The following is a 14,934-nucleotide window of genomic DNA, read 5'->3' on the forward strand; positions in this document are numbered from 1 at the left end:
GCATCAAAATCCTATACCGTACCACTGTGATGACACCCATTCTAGAAAGCCTAGCTAGGAATAAAAATCAAGGCTACCTGTCATGGACTGATGGGTGACCTTCAAACACACATAAAAGTTAGAAACACGACTGTGTTTCATTCAGTGTGGAGTGAAATGAGTTCTTGTGCATCTTCTTAAGGGAAATGGAATCTGTCTGTTATCAACAGAGCCGTAATCCTGATTTCATTGGCTTATGTCATTCACTGTGGTTTAAAATTATTGCCAGTAACATTGGCATAGAGTTACTCTGAGGCCTAAAGTAGTTGCTGCAAAACATACCAGAGGTTGCTGCAAGCAACCTCTGCCCAAGCAAGTATGCTGCATATTCATGTTACTGGTGAGTTTCCCATTGTTTCGCTTCTTTATTGCTTGTGAATTTGATCTTTTGTCATTTGCTTCTTGTCCCTCTTGGTCATTGTGTGTTTTCAAGATGAAGCTGTTACTTTAACTTGTTCCCAGGTGGTGAGTGCCCTTCCTTTTGATGTCTAATAATATCTTTCTCTCATCATTGTAAAAATAAACTCAAAATTTTTAGGTTTGTTGGTTTGGTTTTTTTAATTTCTGCTGGTAGGAAGTTGAATGAGTTGTTCGTAGTCTGAGTTTATTTTATAATATCTTAAAGTCACTTAGTGGTGTTTTATAAGTAATTAGTTCTAAATCAGTTGCCACGAATTTGTTACAACTCCTGTCCTTCCTTACTTATGATATGCTCCTTGCCTTTTACTGACAGTGGTGACTTACACACTGGATAGACCATTTCTTGCTAGCATTCATCTGCTCTTACTTTCTTCACTCATTCACTACATTCAAGTTATGACTCCTATACACAGAGATGAAGTTAAAATACAGTTGAATACTTAGTATGCTGAGAGGATTTGATGCTACTATCATGTGATACAGAAGAATACAAAGTAGAAAGGCAAACACATCTGTATGTGAATTGACATAGACAATAGATACCTGTGATTAAGCTAACTACCCGCTGGATGTCACTATTGTTCCACAGAAATTCATCTAAGAGAATATTTATCTAGAGTTGAGTGGCTGACAGCAAGGACCATTAGCTTGCAGCAAACTGAAAATTTCTAATTGTGTTTGCGGGAATATTGTATATTTATGTTCATTTTGCAATTGCATTTTATATCAAGGTTCACTATTTCATAATAATAAAAAAAAAGAGCATTGCCAAACCTTAAGCTGTGATGACTGTGTAAGTGCAGATAGTGAGTAATGAAAACCTACCAGCCAGTAGAGAAGCTTGCATTCATTATACTCAAGCCACTTGTTCTCATTATTATTCTCTTACTCTGCAATTGCTGGAGGTAATCTCAGCACAGTGAAACATTACCAGCCTCCTTGAATTTGCTTAGTACATTAGTTACTTTCTTTTTCCAAAGATGGGCATTCTGTGTGGTTTATTATTCTGAAATACCACTTGAATATTCCAGGAGGTAGGTTGGTTAGTTGAGAGGCCAAGTAGTTCACTGGCTAGGAGGATGTCTTGGTGTAAGGAGACTGGATTATATTCCCAGTACTCAACTGGTGCATGATCTCGGGCAAATTACCTCAAATCGATCATGTTTATTTGCCATCTTCTGTCTGTCTTCTCAACATCCCTTCTAAACATTTAATGTAAGAGATTGTTGGAAGGTGTTTGCACAGTGGCTAGCAGAGGAAGTCCTGACTTCTTTTAAGACTTCTGGGGTGCTACCATAAAATGAAACAGTCTTGTGTGGTGATTCCACCTAACATTTGTCTCCACATTGTTTAAATAAACGTAGACTGCAAAACCAATGAAAATGAAAACAGGCATGGAAGAGTACTGCACTTTGTCTGTGGCTTGAAAAGCCCTGGTCTTCGAGTGGTAGCCCCAGAACACCACGTATGATTCAGGAAAAAGAGTAGAAGTCGATTAAAAAACTCCCAAACCACAACGAAACAAAACCCAGGCACCTTCAAAATGCATTGTTGCTCTCCTAAACTTGGAATATGTAGGCAGCATCAGATCCATTAAGGGATAGCCAGGTCATTAGAGACACTCAATCACATCTCCTTCCTCAAGTTGGTGCCCAAAATATTTGTCTGAAGGCTTAGGGGTTTATAAGAGCCATCATAGCTGTTGCACGTTCTCTGAGGATTCCTTGGCATCACCCCAGCAAGGTTTTAACAGTTTTGTGAGAGACTGGCACCAAAATATCCAAAACCCAAGACGAAGTGGGATCAGAATTCTAGACACCTTCTGCCCAAACTGGAGAGAAGCAAAGGAAATTTCTTCTCTGGAATCTTTGAGGCTTTAACACTTCATTTTTATTCAGGAAAGGGGCAGCCTTTCACAGGGACTGAAAGTTGTTCAGCTAAGACCAGGTTGTTTCCTATGACATTATTAGAATTTGTGACTGGTGGCCTAGCCACCCAAAACGAGTCACTTCTATAGTGTTTAATTTGACAGTGGTGAGACTAAGTTTAGCTTAGTTCGTATAGTCTTTGCACAGATGAAAGCATGGGGTTTGTAATGTGTTTTAACATGTTGTGAAGCTGGTTTAAAATGTTTTCTAAGCCATAGCCACTAAGGTGGGATTTAACAACTCAGCTCGCAGGCCTCAGGCTGTGCAAGAAGGTTCAAAGAGTAACACTGGGCATCTTACTTCGTGTAATGAGACAATGGTTTCATTATCAATGACTATAGCAACAATTACTCATTCATCTGTGTTTGGTATGTGTTTGGAAATTCATGAAAAGTGAATCTGTATTTTTTCAGGCAATAAATTAATTAGTTGACCTGAGCATGTCTGTGCTTGAATATAGACATGCTGGATTTTCATTATTATTTTTGTTATCCATCTATGATTAATGACATACTGGCCTTATTTTCTTTTTCACGCTGATAATTAAATATTTTTCAAAGGGAGCTAGTGATAATTTTACAGCTATTGCTTTCTGTAGGAGGTTATGGATTGGTTCTGAGTATTGTTATGGTTAGAACAAGGCATTAAAGAAACATAAAAGGAAGCATATAAAGTCAAACTCAGTTATATAGAACTCATTGATAATCGCAGTCCGTTAAGAAGTATTAGAAGAGGTATTGAATATTTTCAAATAGCAAAAATTCTAAATTAATAGTATGAAATTATTTTCTGGTTGCAGTTAGCACTCCCAAAACTAAATAGCAAAATTTTCTTTTATTTTTATATATATTTATATATATATACACACATACACATGTGTGTGTATGTATAGACGAACATATGTTTGTTTTGGGGCAAATCTGTCTTGTTTTGTCTGTGCCTAATATTGGTCACCACTGCAGACATTAAAGCCTGTAGAATTACAGAGACGGTTCTTAACACGAAGTTTACAGCAAACTCTAATCCTTCAGTACAGAGATAACCAAGACCTGCTGGTAGGAAACTGAATCCCATAATAGCTAAGATAATTCAATGTGTATTGACTTTTTAATAGCAACTTCCAAGGTACAACTCAGGTTAAAAATCAGTCTGCTCAGTGCTGCTAAAGCGTCTCAAGCACTTGCATTAGTAATTGTGTGGGATCCTCTTTGTACTCAGTAAAACGGGGTCTCAGTGTTGAGGTTTCAGTATAGTCTCAAGCTTCTACTCTCAGATATTTCCTCACTACAGTCTTTGAAAATGAGAATGGCTTCATTATAGGAAAATAAACAAAACAAAACCCCTTCAAGTGTATTAGTTCTTTTTAAGAGATGCTTTCTAGCTTTGTTTTCATTGTATCTAGCATATTTCAAGGTGATTGGCTGTGACTGGGTTTTTTCCAGTAAAAATTCAGGGGAACGTTCTGCTAAGGTTTTGTTTTTTCTAATCTGCTGCAGTGAAACTGCTTTGTAGAAACGTTCCTTCCCAAGGGATTGAAGACGTACAGTTTACTAAGCCAAATCAAGTCACAAAATAGAGATAATTAAATTACTGACTTGCTTCTATATAGGTGCTGCTGTATTATTTCAAGAATGAACCACCTGCCCCGTCCCCCCCTTCCTGATAATCAGAATAGGAAAAATGATTTATTTGGAAATATGGGGGATGTTATATTCTTCTGCAACCAACAAGAAGACATGACTTTGGGAGAGGGAGGGCAGGGAGTAGCTGGGTTACAAATCTGTATTTTGTCCAGAAACACTGATGAATGACTACACATTAAAAATGAGTATCTGTGAATTCTGGTAATGTCATTAGGGCTTCGCTAAGAGAGAAAAATAATTTGTCACTGTTTTCTTTAAGGATTTTTGGATGCACTCTTCTCAGATCAGCGAGTAACCAATTTTCTCTGAAAGCTCTTTACAGTTGTAGTATTTCTAAAATGTACACTGTTTGGCTTTGTAAGTAATGCAGCTTTATTTAGTTATTAGAGGGACAGTGTGCAAAACACATCACACAGCCCGAAGAAGCCCAGCCCAGCAAATAAAGAGAAGAAAATGACAGATTTAATGATTTCCTCAGCTACATTAATGTCTTTGACAGTCTTGAAAAGAGAATTTCTAATGAGTGCTGAAACAAATGTGTGCAGGAAGTGGTCTTGCTTTTGCTGCTGCACATTTGAGCTCCTCTAATTGCATCAATAAGGAATTTCTGCTCCTCATTTAATGAATGCCTTTTGACTACTTTCTGAAAGGCAACTGGATGTAAGGGATAAACACTGGCACCTTTTGTATGAAGTCACATAAACAGGTTTCAATTAATAGTTATCAGCCCTAGAAGCACTGTATTATAACACAGTACACTAAATCCCATTGTACATTTTTATTTTAAAATGTTTATTAAGCCTAGATTTCCCTCTGCTTTGCTTTTGGTGTGATACCTCATGTCCTAAGACAGTGCTTTAACTCCCCACTGGCTTTTTATTATACCTTGTGTTGGGGAGAAATCAGGCATTCTTTCACAGCTGTTTCTGCACCATCTCTCTCCTCAGACAACTCAGAATTCATATGATGCTACAGTACCTGGGTCTTTAGTTTGGTTTTGGTTCAAAAAGTGAGTTTCAGAGCAAGGGCTGGGGTTAGGTTGGGGGTGGGGGGGGTGGGAAGCTGAATTTGATTTTTTTTTTTTTCATTGTTGTCATTTTTCTCCCTAAACAGAGGCATACTTGCTGCAGGTGCAGTGGATTACTTATGAAAGAAGTTTTCTATTTAAAAACAAGAGAGACTTTAATGAAATCAGTAGAGGGTTTGTACAATAGGTATTGTATTAAGCCAGAGCTCAGGCTTCACATTGATTGCGGTATTTAAATTTCAATGAGTTGATTATGTATGAGAGTAAAATGACCAGTATTATGAATGTACAAAAAAGTGACATGGAATAGCTGTGCCAGAAAAGTGAGAAAAACGTTCCCTTTATAGTCCCTAGAGTTCAATAAAGCACCACTATTTCCCAGCTTTTAAAAGCTCTTTTATCACAATGGTTCATACCTCGCATTCCCTGGAGCCTGATTTGTTATACGTGCAGGGTCCTGTTCCATTCAGCAGCATCTCACTGGTTTCAGTGTTGGTAGGTTTGTAATCTACATAAAATTCCTGTGTGCTTGGAGTCATTTGCTTCAGTGACTGTCTTTTCTTTTTCCTGTGCCTTCGCATGAGAGAGCGCTGCTGCAGCTGCTTCATACTGGCTGGGTAACGCTTCCATGACACATAGATTACCAGCAGGATCACAAGCACAGACAAGAAAAGGGCCACGCTGCCTGCTATGATTTTATGGAAGGAGATGTGTTCTGTGTCGTGCTCAGGTTCGGAGCTTGATTCAGTCGCTCCAATAGTTGGGGGCAGAGGGGGCTTGCTTTCATGTTTAGGCCTGGTGAGTTTTGGTTTAAACGTTGGCTTTGGGAGAGCTCGAGCTAATTCAAACCTTTCCGTGGTACTTTTGCTACAGATGCTGTAGTTTTTCACTGCATCAATAACATTCACCCCCTGCAGCTCTTTGGGGCTGGCACAGATAATTGTATTTTCCCTCAGCCCTTTAAAACTTTTAAGCCAGTTTACCAGAGAGCAAATGTTTCTGCTGCATTCCCATATATTCCCGGCAAGGCTGATGTCATTGAGGGATATCCAAGAATCCAAAATTTCTTGACCAATAAATGTGAGCTTGTTTGAATCCAGGTTGAGGCGCTGTAAATTGGGCACGCACTGAAAAACACTAGGTCCACTGAAAGCTTCTATTTCATTGCCAGATAAATCAAGTCTTTGTAATGAGCTCCAGGTCCAGGACATAGTTTGTCCTATCACACTGATTTTATTCCACTGTAAATAAAGGTTTTGAAGGCTGACTAGCCTTGGAAAAAGTGCCAGGTTGAGCTTAGAAAATTGATTGTGCTCCAGATGAAGCTCTTTCAGTCTGATCATGCCTGCAAAGACATTCCTTGCTAAACTTCGGATGCGATTATAACCCAGGTCCAACAGTTCAAGGTTCCTACAATCTTGAAATATTCGAACAGGGATGGTTCTTAGGGAATTGGACCGCAAATGTAAACTCAGCAGCTTCCTTAAGCCCCTGAACTGTTCAGATCCCAGAGACTGCAGCTGATTGTATGACAGATCCAAATTCCGGAGATTTGTCACAGGTCTGAAGGTATTATTAAGAAAATAGGAGATTCTGTTGGAACTCAAGATCAACTCTTTTAGTCTGCGTATTCCATTGAAAGCATTTTCGTCAATATTGCTGATGTGGTTATGGTCTAAATAGAGCCAGGTGAGTTGATTAAGACCTTTAAATTGATTGTATTTTAGTTTTTGGAGGCTGTTATATCGAAGGGACAAACCTAAACAACCAGCAGATATACTTGAGGGAATCTCCTGCAATTTCTGAGATTCACAATATACCATTTTGCCTTCACACCTACAGCCCTTAGGGCATCCTCGTTCAGCAGAAGAAAGCATTGTCAGTAATACAGTAGGGGCTATTACCAGAGCTACAGCTGATCCGCTCAGTAGCCTAATTACATTGAAACCTGGAAATAAAAACAACTTAGAAAAGTTATCCCCCCACACATCAGTCATTTCTTTCAATCATGCTACAATCTTTTATTTCAACAATCATTTAAAAATCCCTAGCTCGACTCAACTACTTTTCACATTGTTTTCTTTACTCAGATTTTTTTAAAGAATGCCTTTATAGAAATACTGAAAAACAGTTGGGTAAAAGGTGTAATCCCTAAGCAATTTAACTGTAATAACAAATCACAGCAAGGTAAGTCTATGGAGTAATTAAAGCACAGGCTATGCAGTGGCTATGAACTACACATTAAAAAAATAACATGAAAAACATACCCATCCTTTGTGTTGTTCAAAGGTCGTCCTTAGGTCTTTTGTTTTTTGCTTAGTGTGCCACAAGCATGGCAGCCCCTGTCAGCTGCACTGTAGTGAGTCAGGGCTCGCTGACACCCAGGAAGAAAAATTGGACCCCTTGGGAGATGGACCGATTTTGGAACATTATTCTTTGCCAGCCATGCAGAACACTCCAAGAATAAATCAATCCCAACACAGCATTCGCAGCAAAATGTCAAATTCTTCCTAGGTAATAGGATCTTCATGGATATTACGTTTTTGCATCTTTATAGTTAGGAACCTGGCTTTTAAAATTTCTCTTTATAGGAAAGCATGTTAGATTCCTCCAAGCACCATTTAGCTATCTGAATTCACACATCTGTATTCCATAGCACAGCAGTTCCCTCACTTAGTACCCGATCCGGCTAGGAAGCTGCTTTGTAGCATAGAAGGTAGAATAAGCCCGTACAATGAATAAGCTCTGCTCACTTCTGCATACTGTCATTCTGAAAGCTCCGTCCGACTGTTGCTTTGGTTTCGGCGAACGCAGTCTTATGTAAAGCTGCCCCCAGTGGTGAAGAATATTATGGGCATGTGCAGAAATGTCTTCCTTTTATCTTGCAAATGAGTAAGCTCTGCTGGGAAAAGAGTGATTGTTCTGAGTGACTAATAGGAGCAGAATGGTCAGCTTCGATGTAAACTAGTGAGGTGTGCTGAAATAGCCAAATCCTCTTAGTCTCTTTTGCTCTTTGTGAAAGCTGTTTTGCATCCTTGAGCTTAATAGCTCAGCATGCGCTGCCGAGACTTTCGTCTGAAGGGCTAACATGACATTTGTAGGACATAGATACAAATTTTCGGTCCTAAGGGGTTTTTTTCTTACTGCATTAGCCGTGTGTTCACATGACCTTTTTGCAATAACTCACTATTTTTTAGTGAAGTATCAGCCCCCTCAGTGTGTCTCTTATCAACCGTTTCAGTGGGGGCACTATATTTTACAACATGAAAAATGTTTTGGAGCTGACACATTGCCTTTTTGCTTTTTTCTTCTCTGTTAAAAGGCACAGTGCCAGCAGGTTAGCAGAGAGTATTGTGCTCATTTATTTCCCAACTTGCTGTCACTTCGTTCCACAACACTAACACTTCAAACACAGGCTTCCATAACCCTTACAATATAGGGGCTAAGCAGCTTGGTGTAGTACCTTAATCAGGTGAATTGTTTTGACTGTAACTTATGACATGGTCAGAATTTTATGTGAAGTTACAATATGCAGAGCTTTTTTAGATGTGTGACTCTGGGCAGTCCTTCTATATCACATAAAGAGCCTTTTTCTCCTTCTTTACTCTTCCCTTCTTTCCTGCGTGCTGTAGAGAAAGGACGCATCCTCTTACCTGGGCAGAGCAAAGGTAAGATGGCATTACAGTAAATGCACCATGCTGGTAGTCTTCCTTCACCAAGAAATATGTGATCAGAGATGATGGTGGGGAAGTGTAAAATCATGGCTCTTTGTCGTGCAAGGATAGGCTGGAGCCTGACGAGAAATGTGCTGCTCGTTAAAAGAAGAGTGCAGATTACAGTCCCTCAAATGCAACCAGACAGCTCTGAGAACTGCTTTTCCTTTCTGAGGCAGAATCCTTACCCCTTGGAATAATGTGCTTTGACTTTTCCCTTATTATTCACTGCTGTGAGCATCGAAGAACTTAAAATGAGGTGAAACCTGAAAATTTCCACGCATTAAAATGCCAACATTGCCTAGTACTCAGTCTGTGAATGACTTCAGGCTTAGAGTAATCCCTCTAGTATTAATGCACCTATCTATAGTGCCTAAATTAGGAGCACAGTCGCCCCTGGCTAACAACTAGGAACATCTTTCATATCAGGAGTCAGAAATACGTACCTGCATCAAGGCGCATCCTGTGAAAATTCTCCCCTTTGGGTCAGATTTGTGGAGAGGGAAAGGGTTAATTCCTCCATTAATCTCTGTCACTGTCACCATCTCCCATTCTCTACTACAGCTTGTTTCTGGCTCTTAAATCTCATCTGTAGGGTTGAGGAGCCAGCGACAAACTGCAGACTGCACTGGGAACTGTGATAGTCTGGGGAGCTGTTCTGCTGACAGGAGTGTCACGTGCCAGTCCTGGTGTGCCTGTTATAGGTTTTCCATCACGGCCTTGGGGGCTCTCTGTACTTGATGGAGCAGGATTGGCAGCTTCAGAAGGCAATTCAGACCTTCGGTAAGCCACTTTGCCTCTTGGAACTGCTGCTCTTCCTCTGTTGACAGTAGAGGATGCCTGTGACAAGTAAACTCTTTATTGAAATGGCTCAGCTAAGTTCCTAAACTTAGATGGCATGAAATTAGGTGTAAATCTTCACCTGGTTCAAACACAGCATGTAAAGCTTCAGATAACATACAAATTCTTTCTCCTGAAGAGCTGGTGCTCCTTAGTGTACCGGCTCAGTCTGAGGCTTCTCCCCAAACTTTGCCTGTTCTCTGGCTTTTCCTCTTTTTGTCTTCTCGCCCTGCTCCATCTTCATTGTGGAGTTAACGAGTAACTTCTCTGCCACCATGAGTCAGCAGAGATTCAGTGGCTTTTCCAGGGTTTTAATAATTGCCAATATACTGGACAAATAAGAGGGAACAGCCACTCTTTTACCATGAGTTATCTTCATTTTTCTGAAAGGGGTGAGACATCAAGAGATGAACAGAGAGAGCATCAAATCTATGTTAATGGATTGCCAAATTCAATTTTCTTTACTGAGATCCTTTTTGAATTACACAAGCAGGAAAAGTGCCAGTGTCTGATAAACAGTTTTTTAAAATTACATTTCTGTATCTTCATACAGCTGAATGGGTTCTTTTCAAATTGTGGAAATAAAGCTGCTCCCAGTATGAAACATTCCATAAAAAATTTTGGACCAGTCTGGCCATATTATAAACTATGAAAAATAGAGAATTAAGTTAAAGCTGCATTTTAGATAAGAAGATACCCTTTGTAAGTGGTTTAACCTTTGCCTTGTATCAACTACACCTTATGTATCTATGCAGCCCCATTGCATTACCATTTAACTCATGTAACCAGGAAAAAAGAACTCAAGGCCAAACCGGTTAACTTCTCTTATGGATAAGCTAGCTTTCATTAGCACTAATGCCGCAACTCCTGAGGGCCTAAAATCCAGGAACCTGTTGAAGGCTTAATGTGAATTTACCTTGTACTCCATGTGAGTTTGTGTGTATTCATTCTGCAGGATAGTTGCTGTAGTCACAGGGCATTTTTAGTTCACCTCTGCACCATTGCTTAGGCGGCCCTGCCTCCTGTCCTGGAACAGCAGTTCCCAGGCAGGAACAGGAGGTAAAAACTGCAAGTAACAGAAGTCTCAATGACTTCACACTGACTGAATATTAGTGCTCAGAAACAATTTATTCCTTCCCTTCTGCCTATGAAGACAGCATTTTAGGCAATTCTGCAAAGAGAGATACTCCTAAGAGAAATATTTCATTTATTTGTGTGTTCTCACACACAGTCTGTGTTTTGGGATTTCAGTCTTAGACATAAACTGAGATGCCACTGAACCTGGGAAGCGTATTAGTTTTGGATTGTATGCCTCCATGTTCACTCCGATTTGTTTCTCTGGGCTTTTTCTGAGGAGGAAGATGACATACCTCAGAAAACACATTGACAAATATGCTGCTAAATATGTCTTAACATTCATACAGATGAAAAGTGATGTGTTGGGCAGAGCTGTGATGAACACATTGTTTTCTTCATCAGCACGACAGGCAAATTAAATTCAAAGTTGTTTGGAAATGATGCAATATCCCAAGGTAGTGATGGCCCAGGTTTTTCTCTTGGTACTAAACTTGCAATAGGTTTTCTGCCTGGAAATTGTTCTAGATAGATCTCACTACTATCTGTTTTTGCAGTAATTTGCTTTAATTTAATTTTATGTTTTGCTTATGTAGTTAAATTTTAGTATATTTTCTTCTTCCCTTCATTCTGGCTGTGGTCTCTGTACCTAGCTGCAGCTTCCCTATGGAAAGCTTAACATGAACTGCAACCAGAATAGTAAAGGGTGAATCAAAACATGGCATTCACTGTGAAAGCCTGTTCCTCCAGAGAACTGGTTTGGAATTGAAACATTTTGCAGAGGAAAGGGGAATCAGCAAATCTTGCATTTTTCAGGGTTATGAGAAGGTACCTGTAATGACCAGGTACATCTGTTTGCTAAGTACATTTGAAAAGGAGAGATGACAGAATTATCGGGCTGCAGTAGAACGGGGATGAGGGGTGCAAGAGATATACTTCCCAGAGCATAAGGAACCAGCAGTTACCAGGTGCTAGTAGGATTCCATGTAAATCAGCAGCCAAAAGCCGTCCCCTGTTCTGTCACTTGCTTCTCATCAGCCTTCCTCAGGACATTTCATGCTTACTCTTTAAAGTGCAGCTCTTGTTTAATGATGTTGTTACCAAAAAAAAAAAATCATTTTAAAAATGAGTTTCCATTTCTGTTACTCCCGTAAGAAATGCATTCAGAAAAGCAGTATGATCCTTTCTAGCCACAGTGCATTATGTTCTTAATGCACAAACTTCAGAATTTAGACTCCTGGATACGGCATTTTTCTGTTCACATATAGAGCTCCTGGGTCCAGGAGTGCCTTTATGTGTGTAATCACGTGTCCCTTTGGGGAACCAGAGTTAACAAGTGCTGCACTGTGTTCTTTTTGGGTTTATGAACTGACAATGTATGTCTTTCCCTTGACTTTATTTCACTATAAAGAAACTAGGAGTCAGCTGGGTTAGCAGTAGTAGCTTGTTCTAAATGGTACTGTAGCGTACTATCACTGTATCATTAAGAGTAGATAAGTCTAATAAAATGTGTTTGCAATTTTTGAGCCAGTGATTAAATGAACCTGCTGTTCCATGAGGATCAGATTAGAGCTGGGGGAGTATAACTCCTAGTGTAAATATCAGAGCGTGGGAAGACAGAGGGAAACTCAGGATGCAGGATTTGCCAAAGGCAGACATAAGGAAAGGGAAGTGTGGGAAAGCGAGGTTCAAGGAACATGCAGGCAAGGGAAGCCGAGGCAAGAGAAAATGCCCTGAAGAAACAGGGAAAGAGGACTGCGAGTAGGGAGGGTCTTATCCCATCAGTTTGTCAGTAGTGACCTAAAGGACCATGGTGGTACGTGTAGATGGGGGAGGTGGATAAATGAAAATATCCCCTTGCTCTCCCGCTAGGAACAATTAGCTTTGCAGGGCCTCCCCGGCCTCTGTGAGGGTGAAAGGATCCCATGTTATAAATTCTGTGATAAGCTGAAGGAACTTCTGAAGCTGAATAGACGCCATGCCCCCTTTCCAGGAGTCAGTAACCTCCGTAACATCTGATTGCTTGTAGAGGACATCAGGGACACATCTGTCAGTTTGTGTATACCCGGAGGATCTCCTCAGTGCTGTGGTTCACAGGGCAACACAGGCTATTGCTTTCCTCATGCACGGTTACACACTGTTGAATAATGAAGCTTTTTCAGCTGTACAGTTTTGTTTAAATCTGTGCTTTGTGGATAGGTCACAGGGGCCTCTAACTGTCCCAGGGTAGATAATGCTGTGCATACAAGCCTACAACCTTTGTTCATGGCATCCAGTGGCTAGATTTTCTGGATCCTATCATAACTCCTGTATCCTTAATGAGGCACTGGACACTCAACTGTTCCCCAATTGACATTTTGTCCTGTGATTTTGAAGGTATTTGAAGGCAAGCAGCCTGTGCGTCAGTGTCATCCTCTGGAGACATGACTACAGGAGATGCAAAGCTATCATTTTACTTACTCTCTGAAATCAGTAGGTGCCGCTTCTGTTTCAGTGGATTTAGTGTTGATTCATTCAGGCTTGTCCTCCAGCATCTTGGTGAAAGGGGAATATGAGTAGAAGCAGCAGAAGGCAAATAATCATCACTGAAGGAATTAATTACATCTTAGACATAGTGCTAGCTTCAACCTGCAGAGCATGAACGATACACGCCATTAGTGCCCTGGAGATGTGTAGGTGCAAAATGAAAGGCAGTCTTAGTGGCCTCTGCTTGTGATTCTTCCTGTAGTCTCTGTGAAGATGCCAGGGAGGTTAGGTTAGAATAAACCCAGGCTTGTTGCAAATGCTTCCCGCTCTTTTATGGGCCAGGATGCCATTGCTGGAAGAGTGCCTGCTGTCTTAGTGTCCATGCAGCACGTCTGGGGTTTATGTAGCCTAATGTATTCAGAAACCCTTAGGTGTCACCGTGAAATATGCTTGCCTATGCAGTATGATTTGTTCTCCTAGGGGTATCTGACTTCTACCTTGCTATAACAATTCCGCATATGCGTCAGTGGCAAAGGTAATGAACTTGCTTCTTGGGGAACCAGATTAACATGGAGACCTTCTAGAAAAGTTTTGTTCATGGAGAACTCTATAATGGCTGGGACATCAGGCTGGAAGCATTGCGTAGCTGAATTCAAGCAGAGTTGCAGCCTGGTCCCAGCAATGTGACATCCCTGGTGCAGCTCTGTGCTACCATGTGAAGAATCGGAGGGGATGGGGAGCAGCTGATTTCAGAACATGTACCTGGGTGGCCCTTGAGGCTCTGTTTGATACCACAGGCTGCTCCAAGCTCTCATCGGCTGAAGAGTACATGACTTCCCAATGTTGATAAGTAGCAAAAGGAAGGAGTGTAGGTCTTTGGTGTCTCGATAGACTGAGGAGAAAACCATGGGGGCTATTCAGGATATTGGAATGTCTGGCTCTATCTGATAGTCTACCTAGAACTACGCATGCACATGAATACTTTTTCTTCTTTGGAGAATGAATTGGAAAACTGCAGTCATCTTCCGATGACGTTTTCCTTTCAATGGATATGTTTCAACAGAAGATTTATACAAATAAATGTTTTCTGACAGAAAGACACTTTGTTGGTTGGAAAAAAATTCCTGACAGCGTCCAGTTCTGGCCAGAGGGAAAGGAGGGAGCTCCGAGCATGTCCTGTCTTATTGGTAAGAACAGGAACAGTAACATTTGACTAAGGACTAATGAGGTGGTGGTAGTGTCAGTAATATGGCCATTTTGACAGTGTTTTATTTTCCACCAAACCCTAGACCTTTTCGGTCTTCAGTGTTGATGTGTAAAAAACCTCAGGGCTAGTCTTTCCTCCTCAGCTGTTCCCTCTACCTTCATGCCTTTGCCTATTGCTTCTCCTTCTGAACTCCTACCCTATGTATACTCCCTGAGGAATTAATATTTGTCAGTTGCTCCAGCATAGAGCATATATATACAATGAATGTTCACACATGTTCTTATGAATTTCAGACGTGTTCCCTATTGTGCATTTAACTAGTTGCTCCTTGGCTCTCCAAATGAAACTGCCTTGCTATCTCACTATATGCTGAAGATGTAGAGTTAGTTATTCTGTCAGGTCAGTGTGGGAATGTCTGTTGGCTGCTGTGGCTCCTTGACTGCTGGAGGGAGGCAGATGGCAAGAACTTTCCTTATAGGAAAACCATGACATCCACATCATATCAAAAGCCATTAAAAATCTTATAACTTGCTTTCCAAACTTCAGTTTTTACCCTAATTTTCTTTGGATCTCAGTA

General features: G+C 40.6%; 2 protein-coding genes across 7 annotated transcripts in view; one reads left to right on the top strand and one right to left on the bottom strand.

Annotated features, from left to right (window-relative positions):
- The window catches only part of LRRTM3 (leucine rich repeat transmembrane neuronal 3), a 91,111-nt gene extending 83,274 nt beyond the window's left edge, over window positions 1-7,837 (bottom strand). For 2 of the 4 annotated variants that reach the window (XM_009465978.2, XM_087765363.1), the window contains exons 1-2: window positions 7,325-7,831; window positions 5,474-7,005 (exon numbers count right to left, since the gene is read on the bottom strand). In XM_009465978.2, coding sequence (XP_009464253.1) covers window positions 5,474-7,005; window positions 7,325-7,328 — 1,536 coding nt within the window. In that variant the 5' untranslated portion in view covers window positions 7,329-7,831. Of the gene's footprint in view, window positions 1-5,473; window positions 7,265-7,324 lie in introns of those variants that run through there. The other 2 variants (XM_087765362.1, XM_087765361.1) reach the window with 2 other exon arrangements.
- CTNNA3 (catenin alpha 3) overlaps window positions 1-14,934 on the top strand; it is a 544,198-nt gene that overhangs the window by 240,334 nt on the left and 288,930 nt on the right. The window lies entirely within an intron of this gene.

The sequence above is a fragment of the Nipponia nippon genome, unplaced genomic scaffold (assembly GCF_047370975.1).
Source record: "Nipponia nippon isolate SJK-2023a ecotype South Korea unplaced genomic scaffold, ASM4737097v1 scaffold_3, whole genome shotgun sequence".
Taxonomy (NCBI): domain Eukaryota; kingdom Metazoa; phylum Chordata; class Aves; order Pelecaniformes; family Threskiornithidae; genus Nipponia; species Nipponia nippon.